Source organism: Peromyscus leucopus, chromosome 3 (assembly GCF_004664715.2).
Source record: "Peromyscus leucopus breed LL Stock chromosome 3, UCI_PerLeu_2.1, whole genome shotgun sequence".
In the NCBI taxonomy this organism is placed as follows: domain Eukaryota; kingdom Metazoa; phylum Chordata; class Mammalia; order Rodentia; family Cricetidae; genus Peromyscus; species Peromyscus leucopus.
The window spans coordinates 41,530,309-41,555,277 of NC_051065.1; the positions used below are offsets into that span (position 1 = coordinate 41,530,309).

At 39.8% G+C, this 24,969-nt stretch overlaps 1 protein-coding gene across 1 annotated transcript in view; it reads right to left on the bottom strand.

The window, feature by feature from the left end:
* Cntnap2 (contactin associated protein 2) overlaps positions 1–24,969 on the bottom strand; it is a 2,034,995-nt gene that overhangs the window by 390,985 nt on the left and 1,619,041 nt on the right. The window contains exon 15 of the mRNA XM_028876400.2: positions 8,334–8,461. Coding sequence (XP_028732233.1) covers positions 8,334–8,461 — 128 coding nt within the window. The remainder of the gene's footprint in view (positions 1–8,333; positions 8,462–24,969) is intronic.

Below are 24,969 nucleotides of genomic sequence, written 5' to 3' on the forward strand. Positions count from 1 at the left end.
TTTCAGGAGGCCATTGCTTTGAGCTCTTGCACTGGGTCCTAACAGACCATAGACCAAGCTAACAATCCAATAGGAGGCACCTATCCTAAAGTCCTAGGTCACTAAAGCCCAGTTAAGTGGCTAACTGATCTGTGAGATGTCAAGGGAGTGGAAGTGAGCCAAGTTTGCCAGCAGGTCCATGGCTTGATGATGAAGTCCCCTCTGCTTTAATTCTCGGTCCTTTAATTCTTACAAAGGGGACTTGCAATAACCTGGTGCTAACCCAGAGGCCATTTGTCTATATTCTCTTTATACCTGCCTGCAAATAAATGAACTTTGAAATGACCTATCATGCTTCGTTCTCTCCTTTAGTGTGTTCAGCATCTTCCTGCCATAAGAGCCAACCCCCTTTGCTCAGCCACCATTGATTCCATTGATGGACTACAGTGTTAGAGCTCGAGAAACACAAAATAAAGCCTGTTAGGATATTTGAACTGCATTTTTGTAACCTTTTCCTTTGGCAGTCTCAAGGATCCTATTGGGTAGAGAAAAATAAAAACAACTGGGAGAGGGATGACCTGTCCAAGGGCAGGGTGAGGAGTTAAGCTATATCTTTTTTTTCCATGAAGAACAGATGGGAAGAAATTTTTACCAGTCTTTTCCTTTCCTCTCCTGCCAGAACCAGCCTTGAATACAGGTACAAAGATGTCAGAAGATGCTCTTTGTGGTGGGAGGAATACAGAGTGTACATCTGCTTCCACTGGCAGGCCACACAGGGAGATTATCCTCCTCAGTCACTCTCCGAGTTAGATTGGTGCCTGTGAGTGAGCTTTGAACCCTGGGATGCAGGCAAAAGCCATTCATGTAACTTCTGAGTCAGTTCCTGAAGAGGGCAGGCAGGGCCGCCAGTCTTCGCGTCCCTCACACTGTTGAGGAAGGGAACACCAGGAGGTGGAAGGAGCTACTTAACTCAGAGAGCATGAGTTATTTATTGTCTTATGTTGTTTCATTTATTGTCTTATGTTCAGAACTTGTATTGCAAGCCCAGCTTATCCTTGGTAATTCAGTAAGCCAGGTGAAGAGGTTGAGGGCTCCTCATCGCCAACATGTCTTGCTTCTTAGTGACTGCCTCTGTCTACTTAGGCATTCTTTAGGGCTCATCATTGACATTTTAGAATGAATTCATCCAGTGAGACTGGTATATGTGACTAAGCTGTATCCCACTGCCCCGAGAGAGCAGAGCCTTTACTACTGTGGAGGAAGTAGGTAGTTGAGACACTGGTAGCAAGGAACATTCCAAGGTGGGCATCAGGGGCAGTAGTGGTGGTGGGGTGTGCTCCTTGTGAGATCTGACCAGGCAGGGAGCAAGGAGAAGATCTTAGGTACATGGAAAGCTGCAAGAAAAGATTTCTAAGGTTGAAAGGAGAGAGTATGAGTATCTTCAATGCCTTCCTAGCGAATGTTTAGACCAGTGCACCCCCAAGAACATAAGGGATGTGTTTTCTTTCTTATTTAAATCCTAACATCAAGTCTAAGGGGATGTGGTAGATAAGAGGATTCTAAAGGAACCACACAGACCTTTCTAAACCCAGCTCTGAAATGAATTTGCAAACCACCTCACAGAGGTGGGGAGTGGAGGGGTGGAGGGCAGGAATGGGAAGAATCAGGAGAGTGAATGAATACAAAGAAAATCAACAGAGTGAATGAATACAAAGGGCTTCGAATATGGAACCTGTACCAGGATCCTTTTCCTTTCTGGTCTCTTTCTCTTTCTTATCTCTTGCCTCCCTGAGGCAGCAAAGCTAAATCAAGATAAACGATCTTTCTACTCTCTCTGCAGTCTGGGGAGTTGCTATCTCTTCACAAGGAAAACTGGGGACTCTCCCTCCCCGTGCCCAGCCCACTGCACCCCACAGGAAATGTTTTACAAGTGGTGACTCAGTGTGTGGACAGGACTGTGGCTGACTCTGAGTGAGGGAACAGGCAGGCAGCACTCCTGGACTTGGAAATCCTTGAAGCACAGTGCTCGGCCTTTCCACCACTCTGGCATAGAGGATTTATGTAGCAAGGAACAAATGTTCATCATCATTTGGCTACAACTCCATTACCACCTCTTTCTTTTTCACTGGCTTTTGTCTCTGTCCTCACAGAGCTCCCGACCTGAACTTGAATGTCTTTCCTGCTTTGCCTTCTCATCTCTTGACTCCCAGGTACCTCTGCAACTGTAAGAAATTGAATTTGCATCTTAAACGTGCAGTGTGACTGCAGTGTCCTGCCTGTCAGCTTCCTTTGCCTGAGCTGTTTCTGGTGTGGATGGGGAAGCAGTCTCCAGTAACACGTGCCTCTAATTTGTTTCTGCCCAGGTTTATTGAAAAGGCTTGCCTTTGTAGCAAACTTGCTTCTAATTAATTGTTTAAAGTCTATATCCCTAGAGGCGAGATGGTAAATCTTTACTTCATATGGCTGAGAGCAAAACAATTACCTAGCAAATCCTGTATTCTTGCAATTAATTATAGTCACTATATACAGTAGAATAAGATTTCTGCCTTCAAAAACTAAATTTCTTTTTAGTTCATGAAAGTTTCAGCAGCCTCAGAGGGTGTGCCCGAGCTTAAGTTTGAAAAGTGTCTACTCTTGATATTGAGCTCTGATTCTCTAAATGGATCTTTTGTTTTTTCCCTAGGTGAGTACCTGTGGTTTACAAGAGATGCATAATTTCTCTGCAATTTTTATTGTAGCAAGCCATCCATCACTAGTCACACCAGTCTCATTTAGATTGGAGGTTTCTACTTGGATGTATTTGAAGGAGAAAACAACAGCAACCACCCTGTCAAAGCTTACGTATTTCACAGAGCCGTAGGAGACACAGGGCAGCCCTAAATGGAAGGTACTGATTTGGTTTAGCACTTTGATTACATGGGTCTATGAGTTCAGATGACTTAGAGTGAAAGTCGAAACTCAGCAGGCTGAAGAAATCACCTGCAACTCTGAAACAGTTGGACAGAGCTCAAAGAAAAAGCGTCATTCTCTGCGAGTCGAGCCTCGAACTGGGCCTAATGCACCACACACCTCTGGAGGACTGCTGAAGCTGGGCTCCGCAAACTGAGAGAGGAGGTGGGGGAGGGAGGGAGACAGAGAGACAGAAAGAGAGAAATTCAGTGGGTGGTCAGTGGCAAAACTACTTTTTCTGAAGCTCTCTAGAGACCTTAAAAAGTGTCTCAAAGCAAGCTCATCTCCATGAATAACAGCCCAAACTCGCAAGGTGACTTAGACCTCCTGTATCCAATCCTCTTCTTAGCATGCTGTGGGTGGGTGGGTGGAGCTTGTGATGGGACAAGGCCCAAGCCAAATTGCTCTGGGATGATGTGTGTGTCCCGTGGGAGCCCGTTCTCAGGTTCCTTGTGGCTTTACCCAGCAGGTCCCCACAGAGGATGATTAGGACTATGAGCCTGAGTGCAGGTGTCTGAGATGGTCTGCACTTGGCTGTGCTGGGAATGGTCTGTATGTCAAGCTGCTCTGATTGGTCAATAAATAAAACATTGATTGGCCCGTGGCTAGGCAGGAAGTATAGGCGGGACTAACAGAGAGGAGAAATAAAAGAACAGGAAGGCAGAAGGAGTCACTGCCAGCCACCGCCAGGACAAGCAGCATGAAAAGATGCCGGTAAGCCACGAGCCATGTGGCAGGGTATAAATTTATGGAAATGGATTAATTTAAGCTATAAGAACAGTTAGCAAGAAGCCTGCCACGGCCATACAGTTTGTAAGCAATATAACTCTCTGTGTTTACTTGGTTGAGTCTGAGCGACTGTGGGACTGGCAGGTGACAAAGATTTGTCCTGACTGTGGGCAAGGCAGGAAAACTCTAGCTACACCAAATATTAAAAACAAACAAACAAAAAAAAATGGTGTCCACAGAGGTCAAAGGAAGGTGTACAATACCCTAAAAATGGAGTTACAGGCAGTTTGTGAGCTACCATGTGGGTGCTGGGAATCAAACGTGGATCCTTTTCAAGAAGGAAAAATATTCTTAATCACTGAGCCATCTCTCTACCCCCTAAGCTGTTTTTTAAGACACTTGAATTTAACTGGTCTTTGACAGAGGAAAAGCATGGAGTCAAAAATCAATGGTGGTCTCATGTTTCTATTCTCTGCTCCAACTTCTGGGAATTTGCAAGGGGGCTTGAAAATTTGTCATGTAAACACCATTTGAAAAGAAATAATTTGTTCATTTGTACAACAGAAATGATGTTTGCCTTATGCACTGCACAAGGGGCTGCAAGTGTCCAAGGATATCAGGCAAGTATAAAACCTGGGAAATACTGTCCACATGGAGTCTCTCCTTGCAATTGCACCTATGTGAGAATGTTCTTAAAGGGAAATTGGGTCTGCAAACTGCTGAATGCTGATTGCTCTCAGGCAGCACAAGTTCAGACAATGAATTCTCAGTGTCCTGGGGAAAAGGAAGATAACATCTTCCTGGATCTACATTATCCCAACTATACCAAGACTATGCATTGTCCACCAATGAGGTAACTATTTTCCTTAGTCTAATCTTGCTTGTCAATTTGACTACATCTGGAATCAACCCAAACTCAAGCATCAGGACTCACATGTGAGGGATTTTCTTGATTAGATCATTTGTGCTCAGAAGACCCACCATAAACCTGGGCCACACCTCCTGGTGTCACTCTACATACAAGCATTGGGAGAAGGAAGCTTTTGCTTTTTGCCTGCTTCCCCTCACTCTCACTGGCAAGTTCATCCATCTACCACTGACAGATAGCTGCTCTAGAGCCTACTTCCTATGTAGACTGAAGACAAGCTGGAGCATCCAGTCTCACGGACTGAACAAATACTGAATTTTTGGCCTTTCCATCAGGAGGCAGCCATTGCTGACTATCTGACCACAGGCTTTGAACTATCCTAATAAACTCTCAAACTCTCTCTCTCTCTCTCTCTCTCTCTCTCTCTCTCTCTCTCTCTCTCCCTCTCTCCATATCTATACATATGTGTGCATACCATTATTTTTCATTCTATCAGTCCTTTTTCTGTAGAGAACCCTGACTAATACAGTCCTAATAATGTACCTGAAACCAATCCTGATACAGAAACATAAGTGAAGTTTATCATTACGCTTTTCTTATTTTCTCTGTCTTTATTAAGATAGAGTCTAGGTGGGGAGATGCCTCAGTAGATAAAGTGTTTGCTAAGAAATCAAAAGGGCCTGAGTTTAGATCCCTAAAACCCATTTTAAAAGATGAGGCATGGCTATGTGTACCTGTAGCTAGAGTTTTCCTGGTCCTGCCTGGCCCACGGTCAGGACAAATCTCTCTTACCCGCCGTCCCGCAGCTGCTTAGACCCAACCAAGTAAACACACAGAGACTTATATTGCTTACAAACTGTATGGCTGCAGCAGGCTTCTTGTTATCTAGTTCTTAGATCTTAAATCAACCCATTTCTATTCATCTATACCTTGCCACGTGGCTCGTGGCTTACTGGTATCTTACATCATGCTTCTCCTCATGGCAGCTGGCAGCGTCTCTCTGCTTTAGCCTTCCTGTTCCCAGAATTCTCTTCTCTCCTTGTCCTGCCTATACTTCCTGCTTGGCTACTGGCCAATCAGTGTTTTATTTATTAACCAATCAGAGCAACACATTTAACATACAGAACATCCCACAGCATGTATCTGTAACCCCAGTGTGGAGAGCACAGAGAGGTAGATCCCAGGGCTCACTGGTCAGCTAGACCAGTCAGTGAGTGCGGTTCAGTGAGAGACCTTGCCTCAAAAAAAAAAAAAAAGTAAGCAGTGATAAAGGGGATATTCCAGAATCCCTGAATCAGTCTCTGGTGCACACTCACACACACACATACACTTCTACCTTAAATGCACCTTTTATTACTTCTTCCTTTAGAAATTAATTACAATAATGTTATATCAGAAAATCTAGTATTAAATGATTGCCTTAGGGTTTCTATTGCTGTGGCAAAACACCATGACCAAAAGCAAGTTGGGGAGGAAAGATTTTATTTGGCTTACACTTCTACATTACTGTTAATCTGTGAATCAGGACAGGAACTCAAACAGGGCAGGATCCTGGAGGCAGGAGCAGATGTAGAGGCCACAGAGGGGTGCTGCTTACTGACTGGCTCCCCATGGCTTGCTTAGCCTGCTTTCTTATAGAACCCAGGATCACCAGCCCAGGTATGGTACAGCCCACCATGGGCTGGGCCCTCCCCTATTGATCAGTAATTGAGAAAATGCCTTACAACTGTATCTCAGAGAGGCATTTCCTCAACTGAGATACCTTTCTCTCTGATGACTGCAGATCATGTCAAGTCAATACAAAACCAGCCAGTACAGCGATAAGCTATCTGTATCTTCTAATACTTTTTAGTGTGAATTTTTCAAACACATTTGAACTACCTTTTCCTATTCCCAGATCACCTAGCAAAGTGCTGCATAAAAAGCAAACCTATGATAAATTCTTTCTGAGGCCTGTTTTTTTGATTAGGGGACATCAATCTCATATTAGCTAAAAATAATATACTAAACATAAAAATAATATACGTTTACATATAAACTACTCTTCATAGTAAGTCAATCAGCCACTTAATGGGGAAGTTTTTTTCTAATTCAAAGTGAAATTCAGAATTAGAACTGATAAACCAGAGGTACTTTATCTTTATATAATTATAAGTAATTATGACATAATAAAATTGACTTTCAGTCTACAATACATGAGAGCCCAACTGTAAAGAACATGATAGTCCTTCTCTTAGCATATTTATTAAATATGCATATTGTTTACTGTTCTGTGCCAGTATCTTTTCTTTTTTCTTTTGGTTTTTCGAGACAGGGTTTCTCTGTGTAGCTTTGTGCCTTGCCTGGATCTTGCTCTGTAGACCAGGCTGGCCTCGAACTCACAGGGATCTGCCTGCCTCTGCCTCCCGAGTGCTGGGATTGAAGGCGTGCGCCGCCACCACCGCCTGGTTGCCAGTATCTTTTCTTAATGAGCTAAAACCAAACATCTTTTTGTTCACTTCCACCAAGTCTGGATCCACAAATAAAGTTTTACTGTTTATAGCCAAGGCTTCATAAAGATCTTTTTGACCAATCTCAATTCTGTAGGTAGCATTTTCCCCCCCAGTATACAAAGAGAAAGATCAGTACAAACATCTCCCCTCTTTTGTGTTAGGAGCATTCTCATGTTTAACTGCTAACAGTCTCAATTAACTAAGCAGTAAACTTCTAAGTGTGCATTCTTGCATTTATTAGGATATCTCTTTGAGTGGTTGCAAGAACCTATTATTGAATAGGCCCAATTCTCCATTGATTTACAGAAGTTGTAAAGAATATTCCATCTCACATAATCCTTTGCTAGGAGGACTCCAGACCCAGGCACTAAAAATCTTTATGGTCTCCCTAGGAGGCATTGGGACACAGGTGGTATTCTCATTAACACAGCTGATAAAATAGAGAGCCTTCCCCAGGGCCTTTGAGCTAGCCAGTTATTGAGGGAGTGGAATCTAGGTCTCCCTTTGCCGAGTACACAACCACAAAAAGTGTAGAACTCCCAGGAATATTGCCTGAATCACATGTGCAGGAAATAGAAGGAAATGATGCCCAGGATGCTCATTGCTGAATCCCCATAGCAACCTTCCACTGCCCCCCTCCCACCGCACATAAAGTACACCGAAGGGTATCAAACAACATAAAATCTGAATGGTGCCCTTAATTAGGTGGGACCATCATGTCGACTCTCTTACCTCCCACTGTCCAAGCTAGCAGCCCCCAGTTCCTCTCTGGTGCCTAAGCCTGAAAGCAGGACATCATTACAGAAACAATCGTTGCCTTTCAAGGGACCATCAAGCTTTGATGATGATGGAGTTTGATAGCCATAATGTCAAACTTTATATGACCATAATCCAAGTTTACAATAATACATTAAGCTATAATGCTACTATTTATATCGCCATAAAACGGGGTTTATGGCGATATAAATAGTCATGCTAATGGCATTAACAGCAGCACACAGTGGAATCCCAGCTGTTGAGTGGCACTTTTATACTATTAGCATTGCTATTTATGCCACCATAAGCTTAGGTAGTCAAACTTGTTACATATGAATAGACAAGGAAGATGGATATTCACATCTTATGCCTGAATTGAGGCTTCTATATTGGACACACCCTCTTTACAATAAAGATCTATGTAGCTCTCTATCAGGCCCCGTTTGTGTTGTGTGACGTTTTTGAAGAACAAGTCTGTTTTCTGGCATCTTCTGAGCAGCCTGGAAACACTATTTCAATGTGATAAGAAAGTGCAAGGCCCAGCTGCTGGGCAAACTTACTGTCTCCTTGGCAGCGCAGAGGACCCACGCTCAGCTTGGCTTCTGAGCCTTGCCGGTCAGTATCTCCAACCACCACCTGGCTCACAGGCAGGTGATCTTTGTAGGATAAGAAGCCAGCATCCTTCCTCCTGAATCACAGGGAGACAGAAAAACGTGGGGAGGTTGTGTTAGAATTATAGCTTCTGTTGTCTGACCACTGATCACATTTTTAATAGTTGTTCAGAAATGCACTGAGTAATGCACTCAGATGGAGTTTGCTCTCCTCCCCCAGTAAAGGCTCAGAGTGTGGCTCAGAGGCAAGGCTGGCATGGTCATCTGATGGAAACTAGAACTGACATTCTGATTTCCAGAACTTATAACTAATAAGCCATTGGCTCTTTTAAGTGGAAAACAGACCAAACCACACACCACACAGGTGCTCACATGCAGAGTTAATGGAAAGTTCAACAAAGTCACCGGAACAACACACCAAACAAATTCCCCAAAGACTGAAAAGTCTTTGCCTCTTTAATTGGTTTGAAACAATTCCTTCAGAGACTTTCTTCCCTGCTGTGCAGCAGCTAAATAAGGGGTATTTTTGGTTTTCTGGTCTTCCCTTGTTTACTTGAAGGACTGAAATAGTTCATAGATATCTCCAGCATAGAGCAGGTGCTCCCTAAGTATTTAGCTCTATGGATAATGAGGAGTGGAGCTGAGACTTGGGCCCTGTTTGGATTTCTGCCTAGGTTCATCTGTTTACCCTGTACTTATCCACGCCTTCCAACTTGATCCCATACCTACTTTGAATTCCATAAATTTTTTATCAATTATTTGAGAATTTCATGTTTTCATACAATGTATTTTATCATATTCATTCCTCTCTTCTCCCTATAACTCCTCCTAGATCGACCCTAACCTTTAAAGTCCCTCTCGATTTCATGTCCTCTTTTTTTTAAATAACCCACTGGATTCAGTCAGTGCTGCCCTTATGTTCTTTGGTGTGGGACCATCTACTAGAGTGAGGTTAACTTACCAGGGTCTACATACTTATTAAATGCTGGCTCTCTTCCAGCAGTCATGAACTGGCAATGGCTTCTCATATAGAGGTGAGGACTCATGAGCCCCACCTGATCAATTTGACAGTGTTGACTGGCTCTATGTTGTGCAGGTCTTGGAAAGGTAACGACAGCTGCTTTAGTGTCCTGTCACATCCAGAAGACACTGTTACACCTGAGTCCTTCTCTGTTCTTACAATTTTTCCACCCTGTCTTTCATGACATTCCCTGAGCTCTGGGGAGGGGGAGATATGATACAGATGTCCTATTTATGGCTTATCACTCCCTAGTCACATATTTTGGCCAGCTGTGAGTTTCTGTATTAATTGCCATGCACTGACAAAAAAAATTTCTCTGATGAAATCTGAGAGATATGCTAATCTATGCATATAGAGATATGGATTTAGAGGGCATATTATATGATATTATATTAATTAAGCAAAATAATAGTAGTATGTTCAACCCTGGGCTTCATACACTCCAAGCCAGGAGTTCTTGACCAAATTACAGTACTAGACATGTATTTCCTCTTGTGGGGTGGGTCTTAGTGAAGGAAGGGGGCAGGGCCAACTGCAAAGAGCTGCTTTGAATCAAAGCCCAGAAGTTCTCAGGGATGGGCTCAGGAGGAGCTACAGACCACTGTCTTTTAGGGTTTGTGCAAGATAGATTCTGTTTTGTGGAAAACTCTCTGCTCTATCCTATTTTGCTGCTGCTTTGCTGTAGTTTGGTGTTCCCTTTCTATGGACCTGGAAGGGTGGGAGCAAAATCAGTGGGAGGTCATTCTGAACCAAATAATTTTTTGTGCCAATCAGCCTGAATGGAAATAACAACTCTGAATGCTACTTTTGAACAATGAGACAATGAGAGAGGTGGTTCAATAATGAAGCTAAGGATTTTGTATTCACATCCCTAAGCACATAGAACTAAGGTTTGGGGCAAACAACTGGAACTCCACATTGAAAATTCTGTGCTATTCAGGGCCTGTACTTGCCCTTGAGATTGTCTACAACATCAGTGAACTTATTCTTCCATTTGTATCAGGAGTAGAAACCCAGGAAGAAGATGCAAAGCTTGGTCAGTGGGACTCAAAACTCTATTTTGCCTTGTTTTAGTAATTTCGGCATTCTATGGTTTTTCAAAGTATTGTTTATTAAGTTAGAACAAACCAAAATGTAGCTGGAGAGTTTCTCTCCAGGTCTCACCAAGCCCCCCGCAGTCCCACAGCCCACTTATAAAATAATCACTCAGATGCTTATATTACGTTAAACTATATGGCCATGGCAGGCTTCTTGCTATCTAGTTCTTTTATCTTAAATTAATCCATTTCTATTAATCTATAAGTTGCCACATGGCTCATGGCTTACCAGTATCTTAATATCTGCTTCTCATGGAGGCAGCTGGCAGCATCTCCTCCCTCAGCCTTCCATTTCCCAGCCTTCCCCTCTCTCTTTGTCCTGCCTATATTTCCTGCCTGGCTACTGGCCAATCAGCATTTTATTTATTAACCAATCAGAGCAACATATTCAGAGCATACAGAACATCCCACAGCACCAAACCTTGGGACTTTTGTTGATGCTATAGTTCCTGGTAATCAGGCTTCAAACATTCAATAGTAAACTTGATATTTACTCTTAAAGGAACAATAAATGAAGGCAGTCTAACTGCACACTTAAATTTGACAGCCTGTTAGAAATGATTCCCCTGGACATGGTGCTAATATCCTTTATGAGTTGATGCCCCTTAGGATGTGTCTCTAAACTACTGCTCCAAAAACTAAATCCTAAAATCCAAATTCCTCTTGTAATCTGCTCTTGTCTGACTCAGAAGTGACTTTGTGATTGGCTTTGCAGTGTCTGGCCAGCATCATGCAGTAGCTTCAGCACACCAGGTTCCTGAGCTGAATGGGCTGCCCTGAGTGAACCCTCAGAGCTTAACTCTTTGAGCTTCTGGAAGATGGCATGGGTGATTTTATAAAAATAAGATGTGGACTGTGGAGATGGATCAGTGTGTAAAGTACTTATGCACATGTACACACAATTAAAATATTCAAATATTCAAAATCTTTTGGGTCATATTCTGAATGAAATGTTATGCTACATTAGGAAGAATGTAATATCACCCAACAATGGGAATGAGACTTCTCCTGTTGTCAATTAAGCAGACTCTAGGGTTTGGATATTGCACAAAAAGCTGCCCTGAACATTCTTTTAATGGAATTACCTACTGGCATTGATGGATGTTTATACAAAACAAGAAATGCTGGGTTATAAAGTCTGCTTAACTTTTGTGAATAATTTCAGGCTGTATTCTCTAGAGTGCATATCAATTTACACTTCTATCTAAAGCATATAAGAATTCAGGTTGCTTAGGATCCTTGCCTGTGTCTATATAATAAAACACGGTATCCTATTTAAAAACACCAGATAAGAATATTTTAAAAACAAAAGTCTAGAAATATTACAATCACTATGTAATTTAATTGCACAGGATAAACTTCGAAGCAGTTCTTAAATCTTTCTAAAAAGATTTAAATAAATTAGTAGATTAAATTTAAAATAATTATTAAATAAGTTAAATAAATTAAATAAATAGAATGTAATAAATCTTTGAACATAGTTTACAGAAGTTTGGCCACTGCGATACTATAATGAGCCATCATTCAGTTATTTTATTAGAAACTGATTAACGTTAAGAATGATAGGAATTTACAAGCCAAATTTCATCAATACAAATAATTTTTGCATCACTGTCAATGAAACTGAAAAATTTAAATAATTTTTATTAGGGTTTCTTAGAAATGTATGCTATCACCACTACACTATTGACAAGCATGAGGGATAGAGAATTTATGTTGGTCACAGTCACCAGCTCATAAAGGATAGTTTAAAGTCTAGACTATTTGTATCTCATTCTGGGAGTGTCTACTTAAAAATAGGGGGGAAAAGTCAAAACAATAAAAACAATCAAATAAACAAATTAGAAGACTTTGTCATGCAATCCTCATTTATAGATGAAAGCATACCTCCCAAGATGCACTCAACTAATCGTACATATTGAAGCTACAAACAATATCCCAAATTCAAGAATTTGCAGTATTCTTACCTACAATTGTGCCTGTGCCATAATATACCACAAGTGAGCACTAGGTCGGCTTCATGCCCAGAGGAACCTGTTTAGACAGATCTATTGTTGCTTTCCTAGAGTATAGCTTGCTGTCAGAAAAATGGCATTCTTTGCTAAATCAAAAACAAAAACAAACAACAACAACAAAAAAACCCCAAAACAAAACAAACAAACAAACAAAAAACACTAAAAATTCATCACCCTTGATAAGGTCAAAAAGTTGCCGGCTGAACCTGTTATGGTCAAATATCTGAGCAGAACTCCATAGAATTTAAAGTTGCAAAGAGAAACATATGAAATGCACAATTAAAAAAATAATAGATATCACATTGCCTATGGAAACAAATCCACAGACAATAGTACGTGGCCAGATGAGCAGTTTCTGATGTTATTTTACAAGCGCCTGCCCTGAGAGTTGGGAGATGACCTTCAAAAGCAGTGGTTCTCAACCCCCTTTGGAGGTTGAATGACCCTTTCATAGGGATCACCAAAGACCATTGGAAAACACAGATATTTACATTATGATTCATAACAGTAGCAAAATTACAGTTATGAAGTAGCAAAGAAAATAATTTTATGATTGGAGGGGGAGGTCACCACAACATGAAGAACTGTATTCAAGGATCACAGCATTAGGAAGGTTGAGAACCACTGCTCAAAAGGATCTACCTGATGTTTCTTCTTAAGACCTTGCATGAAGTTTTTTATTTTTGTAAGTTTTTGTATGCAAACATGATTTTATTGGAATCAATGACCTTTAGAGATTGAGGTCAATCTAATTTAGGAAGATATTAAGTACTATTTATCATGTCAGCATAATATACTAATTACATGTAATAGTGGGCTTGTACAGTAGAAGGATTCTGTCATCCATCTCAGAGGGGCCCTGACTCAGACTCTTACATGGTCTATCAGAATTGTGAATTTCAAGAGTAAAACTTGAGTCTTTGGGTCCATTCTAGCACTTTTTCACTTCAGTAGAACTTTCCTGAGGAATTCGGTTGTACTCAGCTACCCATAACCTGCCTGCTGAGACAACAGACAAACCTCTAGGCATCTCAGTCTTTCCCTCAGCTCAGTGAAAGAATAAAAGTAAAAAATTATTTGAAAATAAAGCCCTGAAGCTTTCACTGTAGAGATCTTATTTTTCTATCAGATGTTATGAAAATTCCCATTCTAGAGTTCTGACTTGTAAATCCTAGCAGAGGAAAAGGACCTTTTCTTAGAGAAGCTTATAGGGAGATTTGGGTAGCCTACCAGAGAATGATGCAAAACTATTTCCCCATCCTCTCAGCAGAAGCAACTGTTGGACAAATATATGGGAGGCCATTGTTTGGACTAAGGTTGCAGCAGATCAGGCTGTACCAACATGGACTCACTTGTGTCTGCCATAGAATCTAACTGAACATTAGCACAGGCCAATTTTCCAGAGAAGAGGGGATTCCTAGCTGCTAAAAGCGGTGGCATTCCTCTGAGCCAGCTTTCTAAGGAAGCCCTCTCCATTTCAATCCTGTAAAGGATACTTTTCCAACGACCCATCTGCTTTCTGTTGTTTCTGCTTCCTTCAGCTCTTTCCTGCCTATAAAGCCAATCCCCTCTGTTGAGTTCATTGGTCCATTCATTCTATTTTGTAGAATACAGGATAAGATGTTGCCTGATTCTAGAACTGATAATAAAATACAATTAAATATTTTACTTAAGTCTATTGTGATTTTGTTTTTCTCAGACTAGATCTCTGTGAGTGATGTGAGAAGAGGGAATGATGTTTCTGGTCCTCTTTGAAATGAGCAGGTTGGACAGAGGCGATTGTGTGTCTCTCAGGGATGCCTTGCCATCCCAAGATGGAGCATCATTGCCAGTTCCTCTATGGCCCTTATGTGGAGGTTGGCAAGGCCTCTGTTGTCTACCACAGAAGAGTCATTGCAGCATTGCTGGATCATCACAAGGTGAATACAACAGAGCCTCTATTCCACAACCAAGTCAAACTTTCTAAATACGTCTGATGATATCCTCAGTCACTGTTGACTATTGAACCTTCCTAATGCTATAAGATAGTGTTCCCATAAAGCAATTAGAGCAATTAAGAAAACAACCGTCATGACTAGATCTTTAGAATCCATGCCTATATCCCTATGGAATGAAAGTAATTACAGACTCAATTCCTTCTCTTCAGTGGGAATAGATGAGACCTTTTATAAATGCTAGACAATTATGTGGTTCATTTAGACTCTCTTAGAAAAATCCCCTGTCATCATTTTGAAATTTTATGCAAAATGGTCTTCTCTGATTTGCCTTTCTGGAATGCAAGCTCCCTGAGGACAGACATGATGTTTCAGAAAACTTTATTAAAATAAACACAAGTAGGTAATTAAAAATAGTTGGCTTCATGTATTTTGTGATTGGATAAATACACAAACATAGACATTAACAAGGCATAATTCTAAAACAGACATCAGAATGAGCTTACTACCAGTGGGAGAGACGACAAAGAAAACCATTCTTATACTGAATTTCTTGAGTAATTGTGAAGCATTTACTTTTGTAACTTTCTTTAGTAAGGTTTTATTTCCTTAGAAAGTAATAGTTAAGATAATAAAATATGATTAATATGACGAAGGGGGGTACAAAACTTAAATCTTAAAGGTAAGTCTTTAGATGCTGTCTCTAAAAGAAAGTAGGTTAATTTACCTGGGCCATATTTTCTCTACTTAGGTATCATATGATTAAGGTCTTTGATTCTACTTTTATGTTCTTAATTCTAGAACAATAGGCAGTCATTATTGGAACAAGTTTGGCACACTTCCATGTGCATAAAAATAATGAATTTTGGGTCTATTTTTATGAGTGTAGTCCTTTCAAGATAGATTCTTTGATGTTCTTTATGGTGTGAGCAGGATAGGACTTCCTGGCCCTACAGTTTTCCCAGAAGAACAGTAATGAGCATGTGTCTGGGAAATGATCTACTTAACCTCCCCCATTTTTCAGGTACCAGGTTTGGAATAAAACAGTGCCTGGTTTTATGTCTTCCACTGATTAGTAGCCAAACTAAAAGAAACAGAAACCTCCAACACTCTGAACTTGGAGAGAAGATGCATGTTTACATTTCTCAAGTTGTCCTGAAACAACTTTAATTGACTTCCGTTAAGTGACACAGAAATGTATTGTTTTTTATTCTATAGGAAAGTTATCTTACTGGATGGAAGACTGCCTTGAACTACTTACAGTTTAGTCTGTCTATTCATATTTACATTTTATGTACGCAAAAGTTGCTTGAGCTTCTGTAACTCATGGCAAGAGGGGATACTTGATGAGCAGCCTTTCTCCCATTTTTTTGTATCTCTGAATATCTAGCAAGTCGTGGTCCATGCCTGATATCCCAAAACCTAGTTGATGGGAAACATTCCCTTATCTTGGCTCTGCATATCTTACAAACACAGGGTGAATAACTTGTTTTTTCTCAGTGTTTTTTTTCCCCCCCCATGTTTTTAAGAAACAAACAGATGCAGAATTTGGAATGTCACATCTACCTGGCCATCTGTCCTGTTTTTGCTTGGCCACATCCTTTCTCATGGCTTATTGACCTTTGAGTATGGCTAGGTGGACTTTTGTAGAAATTCTTTTGTGTAAGTACATGATTGTATGCGTGTGTTCAGGTTCATTTGTTTTGGCATGCACATGTATGCACATGAATTTAGAGGCCAGAGAACAATCTTAGCTGTAGTTTTTGAGACTGCATCCACCTTGATTTTTTTCAAGATAGTGTCTCCTACTGGCTTTGTACTTGGCCAAGTCTAGCTTGCCAGCAAACCCTGGACTATGCCTGTCTCCCCTCTCCAGTGCTGGGTATCTGAACCCAGATCTTCATGCTTGCAAGTCTTTACTGACTAGGGCATTTTCCACAACCCTATTGGTGGAATGCTATAAAAGTTGTCCCTGACTGGCATCATATCACATGATATACATGTGGCCCATAAAGCACAGTCTACACTATTTTTCTAGAGAACTCTGAAAAGGAAGGCCACTCCCATTGCCAACAACTCTGTCTGTCTTCATCTTGAAACTAGACAGGTTTATGCCAGGATGATGTGGTTCATTTGGACTTTGTGTCTCTCAGACTCCAAAAGTCATGGCCAAGTCATCTGATTTTTCTTTCAGTTCAACCTCTGCTTTCTCATGCTAGTAATAGAAATTGCTAGTGAGGAATATACCAAGAGCTGGACAAATCAGCCTTTCCTATTGGTCTCTCAGACTTCTCCAGGAATGGCCAGATTTCTCTGACATCATCTGAAGAAGAAAATGGTACCAACACAGCTGACCCAGGCATCCCTGAAAACCTATTTCACAGCCTGAAGAAACCTAATTTATTACTTCTTCTTTGGCTATAAAAAATTTCTAAACCTAAGCTATTTTTAGCTATCAATTTTATCTACTTTGATCCCAGTATGAACTGGTCCATTACTGTTTCTGTTGTGGCAGGCAAGGGGGTGGGGAATTGGGAGAGGAGGTGGAGTCTCATAGATTTCCACCTTTCAAATGCCAACACTTCAGCAAGCATTCCTCAGAACTGCCTGTTACAACACAGGTAAAAATGAACCAGAGCTGAGCATGGTAGTGTGTGCCTATAATCTCAGCTTCTCCCCAGAGGCAGGAGGATTACTGCAAGTTTGAGGCTAGTCTGATCTATCTAGTGAGTTCCAAGCCAGGCAGAGCTACCAAATATGGTCCTGTCTCAAAAAGCAAAACAAACAAAACAAAATTTACCAGCCAATAAACAAGTAAACAAACAAACGAGAATCAGAAGAGCCATTTGGGGCTTGTAACTGGTAGGCTAAAGATAAGCTAAGATGAGGTCTTTCCACTGGGCACAAAGTCACAGGTAAAATGATGGCAGTAAATACAATTAACTGTTCCTTTGTGGCCTGAACCTAACAACAGCTAATTGATAAACTCATGGTAACAATAAATGTGGTTACCCATCTCTGCCTCAAAAACCCTTCCTGAGTTTTGGACTACACAGTACAAACTTTGGTTGCCCTACAGTTAAAGTCCACAGTTAATAGGGTACAATGTTTTTCTTCTTTAGGTGGCCCAACAGGGTAGAAAGCAGTTTTCCTTCCCAAGGCTCATGCCATCCAGGAAAGAATGGGGTTTTCATGCTCACCTCAATATGAGTTTTAATGAACAAAATGAGGAAGTACTCAGTTCTTTGCTCTCTGCCAGTGTGTCCCTATCCAACTTGACCACCCTTTTGCTTGATTCACATCCCTTCTCTTGGGTGAATGGCCCTTGGGTATGGCTGCATGACCTTCAAAGTATATTATTGTATATCCACTTTTTTTGGTTTTTCGAGACAGGGTTTCTATGTGTAGCTTTGTGCCTTTCCTGGGACTCACTTGGTAGTCCAGGCTGGCCTCGAACTCACAGAGATCCGCCTGCCTCTGCCTCTCGAGTGCTGGGATTAAAGGCATACACCACCACCGCCCGGCTGTATATCCACTTTTTTAAAAGCTCATTTATCCAATTTTGTCTTTACTTCATTTTTTGGAATGGCTTCTAGGGGAGGAGTCCTTAATGTTGAGCTTCCTCACCCAAGTGCCAAGGACCAAGGTAATTTTCCATTTCTTTAGTAACTTGTATATATGATGTATATATATATCCAATTATGAAAATAATGAACAGATATCCCCACCATAGATTTTGCCTAAAGAGCATCTGTCCTAATACATGTGGTCCCAAAACGAAGGGTGATATGCTGTGAGTTTTTATTTTATGGATTTTCCCATCCTAACAGGTGCTATTCTCCAATGATACAATAATTCTACTTTTAACTGAGAAGTGTTTTCTTTTCTTCCTGTAGTAACCTTTAAAGCCCCCTTTTTGTAACACAATCCATATCAACAATATTCATTTTGATTGCCCCATCTTTCCCATTCAAACTTCAGACTTTATACTTTGTCATTCCCTCTACATCCTAACAGGCCACTTTGCTCCTGAAGTGAACACAAAAGACTTGCTTGAAGGTAGACCAGTTTCTTTTATTGGGCTTTGAACTCTGTGATGCTCTTAAGGTGTTCGATATTTGTTTTTATGTTATCAATAAGATGCCGAGAGATGGAAACATCTGAAAAAAGGCACACCCCCTTGGCTACAATAATAAAAAATATTATGCTTTAGGATGAGATGGCTCAAATAAAAATAAACCTTTAAATTGCCCCCTAGGAACTGGCACTGAGAATCAGAGGCAGTGAGGTCATAGCCTTAAGTTTGCTATCAGTCTCCAGCATGAGGGGAGAAGGATGAATCAAGGAGTCCAAAAATAAATTATCTGAAATTTGGAAGGAATCCAAAAGAATTATGGCTAATGTGAATGAAGAAAATCAAAAGCTTCTGTAAGGAAAAAATGTCCATTATTTTAAATGTAAAATGCTTGGTATTGAAAAATCAGAGTGCACATCAGGCATGGAAACCATTGGTGAATGTGCTACAGGGAACTTTGGTGAAGAGATGAAGAAAAAGTTCAGAGGCTCATTATTATAGAGGCATTGAGAAAGTGAAGATATCCCTAAATTTTTGTTTTGGAGTTGGACTGAGATATGCAAAAAGCAACCTGGTAGAAACCAGAGGGGCTTTGGTACTCAGCATTTTGTAGACTGAGAATTGATGTAGCTTACATTCTATCCCATACATCTGCCATCAATTTGCCAATATTATTTTCCAACCTCGGAAGTGAAAAGTCATGGGGATTCTTGTTTTATGAATGTAGACATCACATATCTTTGTTTATATAATGATTCAAAGGCACACAGATTGGAACAGGATTGCTACAGCTGGGAGCATATTTCACTGTAGCATCCTCTTGTTTGGGATACTGTGAACAAGGAGCACATTGACTCTTTCTTTAATCACAGATAGTCAAGCACATGGCTTTTCTGAAATATGACAACATATTTTGGGAAGAGTATTTTGGTTCCTCATGTATCACAAAAGAAAATGATTGAAATAAGAACCTATAGGAATATCTCATCAGAAAGTTCTCAATGATGTATCTAGCTACATACAGCTGGATCTTGGGTTCAGAGGAAAACAGAAATTTAGTAACCCACTCAAGGATATTCTAAAACTTCAATTCATTTGATTTAAAAAAATCAAGGTCATCTCTTTCAGAAACTTCACTTTGCAATCTTGACAGTGAGTCATTTATGACGCTGTCCAACTTATAAGACAACATAGAAATCTTCTGTTCAGAGGAGAAGTGAGGAAAATGCATCATTATCAATAGACAGCCAACAAATACCATCAAATAAAGGAGTGAGGGGCTTGAACTGGCAGGGCCATACTAGTATTGCAATGCAAAATTCCTCATTTAGCTTTATGGAGTGACTGAAGCAAGTGTGAATTTACCCTCCCTCCTGCCCCTGAGAAAGCAGAAGGAGAAATTGTCACATGACACATGATTTCTATAGAGTATCCAGTTGCAAATCATCTAAAAGGAGGAAAGTGATGTGTAGTGGTTTGAATGAGAATGGCTCCATAGGCTCATATATTTGAGTGCCTGGTCCTCAGTTCATAGAACTGTTTGGGAAGGATAAGGAGGTGTGGATTTGTTGGAGGAGGTGTGTCAAAGCTCATGCCATTCCCAGTTGGCTCTCTCTGCTTCATGCTTGTGGATCAGATATGAGCTTTCAGCTACTGCTTCAGTGCCATGCCTGCCTGTCTAAAGCCATGTTCTCTGCCATGATGGTCATGAACTCACCCTCTGAAACTGTAAGCAAACCCCCAGTAAACTTTTTAAGAAGTTGCCTTGGTCATGGTGCCTCTTCACAATAATAGAAAAATAGCTAAGACACGATGTAGACAATTCTGAGAAGGATTTAGTTATTTCATTTCCTTGGAATGTACACCATTTTGATGAGCAATTGTAAATATTCTTTCAGATTGTTGTAGTAGTCTGTTCTAGATGCTTCTATAAGAAACCACAGACTATTTGCCTTTAACACCATTCTGTTTTCCTTTCAGTTATGAAGAGTAGAAGCTTCATCTCAAGATGATATTAGGGTCAGTTTCTGTAACGAGTCCTTCTCTGTTCCACCAGCCAGATCCCAAATAATGATGCAGAGAGACTTCTTATTAATTATGAAAGCTTGACCCTAGCTTAGTCTTGTTTCTAACTAGCAATTTTTAACTTAAACTAACGCATTTCTATTAATTTATGTGCTGCCACAGGGCTCATGGCTTTTACCTCTCTTGCATGTCTTGCTTCCTCTGAGTCCAGCTGGTGACTCCCCACTTTCTGTTTTCCAGTGTTCTTTCTAAAAGTCCCACCTATACATCCTGTCTAGTTATTGGCTGTTTAGCTTTTTAATTAAACCAATCATAGTGACATAATTTTATACAATGTAATCAAATATCTCTCAATAGGTTTCTGATGAAGCCTCTATTTGGCTTGCATTTCACTGTGTCCTCACATGACCTTTTTTTGTGCTTATTTGCAGAAAGAGAGAGAGGGAGGGAGGGAAGTAGGAAAAGAGAGAAAGAGAGACAGAGAGAAAGAGAGAGACCACTTTCATGTGTCTTCTTGTAATGGTATCAATGCTATTGGATCAAGGCCCATTCTCATAAATTCACTTAACCTTAGTTACTGCCTTAAATAGCCCTATCTTCACATATAGTTACATTAGGGCTCAAGTCTTTAATAGATACAATTTATGTGGACATAGTTTGGTTCACAAAAATTATTGATAAATTTCAAATTTGGGGTTTCTGGAAATATGAAGTTTGGAAAGTAGAAGTAGACTTTGTGTGAGAAAAAGAAGATATTTAACATTCTATGTGTGGATGCTATTTATACTTCATATTTCAGTCTTGGAGGTCCCAAAATATAGTATAATGACTATGAGAAACCCTGCATTGAATACAAGTATATTTAGCTTTGTTTAATCCAGCATTCTGGAGAAGAAATTTTTTTCTATCATACATATTAATATGTTGATAAATAATGTTCAGCATTATACATCATGAAGCATAGATTTTTTAGTATCCTATGGCTTCTTAAATATATTTTGTGGGAAATCCTTCCCAAACATTCAGATTGAATATAAATGAGATTAGGAGGCAAATTGGAAGAGAAAATCAGCAAAGACTTAACATCTTAATTATGAAGGATGTATCTAACATTATATGTTCACTCCCATTAACTAACAATAGCGGGGTGATTAATTTTGATTGCTAATGCCAACTTGATTGTATTGAGAAATGCCTAGGAACTTAGTAAAGTGAACCTTTGAGTATGTCTGTATGGGTGTTTCTAGAGATAATTAGATCATGGATGCTTTGACCTAATGAATGAATTAACACATTAATGGACTAGTAATATGATGGCATTATTGGGGCTTGATAAAAAAAAAAATCTAAGGTGGAGACTTTGTAGGAAATCACTTGAGATCATGTCCCTGGAGGCCACAGCTTGCTTTGACCTCCTCCCACAAGCCCATTTCTTTCTCTCCTTCTTGGATGACCATGAAGTAAACTTCTTTCCTCTGTCTCTTGCTTCTGCCAACATCTTGGGGCCAGGCAACAATTACTTTGAATCCTCTGAGACTGAGCCAAAAGAAATCATCCCCTTCTGTTGTTTTTGTCAGCCATTTTGTTACATTGACAAGAAAAGTGACTGACACAGATAGTGTGTGTCTCAAGCCACTAGGGTGGTTTGACCCTTGGGCTTCATTAATACAATCAGGCAACTTCATTTTCTTTCCTTAAAAATTTGGGAGAAATTTCTCATCTCAGATGTTCAACAACAAAAGAACATTAAGAAAATTGTGACATACTCACAATAATAATAGTAAATAGGTGTGAAATAAGATGGAATATGGTGAAATCTTGATTGTCAGCTTGATGGGATTTAGAACCACCGTGGAAACAAGCATCTGGGTATATTTGTGAGGGAGGGTTTAGACAAGGTTAACTGAGGTAGAACAATCTCCCCTAGATTACGGACAGCACCATCCCATGTTCTGAGTTCTTAGACTTAATACAAAGGAAGCAATGAGCCTGAGGACCAGCCTCCATGTCTCTGCTTCCTCACTACAGATGCAACGGGATGAGCTGCCTTGTGCTCTATGCCTTTCTACGATGATGGGCTGGACCTTCAAAATATAAGCCAAAAATATACCCTTCCTTCCTGAATTTCAATTTTAAGGATTGTTGTTATAGCAATCATTAAAGTAACTCAAACATAAGGAAAAATTCCAAATTACAACATTGAGGAAAACTGTCAAACACAATAGTTTGTGTCTGGTGATTCTATTCACATGGCGGTCAAAACCAGACACAAATAATCTATTATTTTAGACATCAGAACTGTAGTGTTCTTTGGAGGGATTGATTTTCTGGGATCAATGAAGGACTGTAGTCCATAGCTTGATCTGGGTGATTTTATAGGTGGACTAATATATAAAAATGACTGAGCTACATTGTTAGATTTGTACACTTCTATGAATTACAAGAAGGAAAAGTTATTGATGGCTTATCATCATGGTTTTGGAAAAAATTGTAATTCTTAATTCTGGCCCCTTTTTAAAAATGATCCCAAGTTACTGTCTTGACTTCCCTGTATCTGGACTTCTAGTCACCTGAGAGGTAATGCAGTGCCATTCTTTCTACTTGCCCAGACTGCCAATTATTTTTGGCCAATGCTGTTCATTTTTGTGGGGTTTTTAAATCAGTATGTATTCCATTTGGGGGGAAATTTTTCACTTATCTTTCCTGTCAAAACATGTTTCGTGAAATGTACACAAGTTAGCTGACTATAGTCAGCATTCAGTTAATATTAACACATAGAAAGTGTCAATATTCATTTACATGACATGCACAATGGCAGTTTCTCTTGATCTATGTAATCATCACATCTCTCCACCTCACAATAAGCATTGTGTCAATAATTGGCATGATTGGAACACGATTCTATGGTGTATATAAAGAAAGTTGACTTTGATTTGAACTTATACTTTCTCCTAGTGATAAAGGATGGCTGCTTTATATGTAAAAAAAGAATCAGAAAGCGATATAACCATTCTATTCATGTAGCAAAGACCTTGGAAGAATGGCCTCTCTATGTATAACAGTAAATAATTGGGGAGGGTTGGCCTTTCTATGTATAAAGTAAAGAACTGGAGAGGGATGGCCTCTCTATGTATAACAGTAAAGAATTGGAGGATGATGGCCCCTCTATATAACAGTTAAGAATTCATGACAGATAACAGAAAGGGGCAATTTACCCAGTCTCTCCCCCTTCTTCAGAGCTTGGATGCCACCCAAACAACTTTATTATCTCAACAAATGAATTTTCTGAGTATATAAGTTAATACTCTAATGACAAGCATGCATCCTAACTGGGTTCAACTGTGAATTTCTCTCAGTGTCGCGTCTATAAACTGACTGGAAAATTACTCATGAAATTCTTATAACTTAGAGACAGAATTTGTTTTGCTTTTTTTTTTTTTTTAACAAGTATTTATTGGATATCCAGGGGGTTTCAAGGCAATACCATTGGACTCCTGGCGAAAGCAAAGAGGAGTAAATCCTCACTCCAGTCTTCAAGGAGCTTACTAAGTTCTTTGTGTCTTGTTTATTTTATCCTGATTAAATTAGCACTTTAATTTGCCACCATAGCATATCAGGGATCTGTTTGCTTGTTACTTTGATGATTTTGATGACCTTTTTCTGTTGTCTTTTCTTATTCTTTATTTCTTACTATTGCAATTCTGCAGTTCTTTAAGAATAAAACTTACCCTCTTGGAATAATTTTAATATCCTACTTTTATCCCTTTAATAAAGTTCATATTCATTTAAATAGTTATAAGCGTTCTTAAGAGAATCATGCATTTTAATTACAATTAGATAATGAATATTCGATTACTAGGATTCTGAAATAAAAATTATAATGCCAGTATGGTAATGCACCATCTCTAGAATCTTTTATTATAGAATTACCAGTGAGGGTAATCTACTGAGAATAACTAATTTGTTCAAGCTGGTTAAAGCAAGTGTATGCAGAAGTGAATGGTTTAATATTACCCAATAAAAATGTAGTCTCTTATTTAATGTCTTTTACTGGGAGACTATACAACACATCACTAATAATACCATTCCTGGATACAGTACCCTTTTGAGAAGCTGGACAATAGTTAGACCTCACAGTTGCCAGTGTTTAAAATGTAAATCAGCTGGACACAGAGCACTTCCAGCTCTGTGTGTATCTTTTAATCTTCTTGTGTATTGTCACCCTGAATGTCTCTTGAATGACAATACTAGCTCATTTCAAATAAGCAGACAGAGAGAGCTACCTCTCTGACTTTTTTCAGAAATATCAATACTCTGGTATAGGGAGTAAAATAGATCAAAAGCAAACACAGGCATTTAGGAGAGGGCAGAAGAGAGTGAGATAAATAGTCTTTTCACTATGTGCATTGCAGGATAAA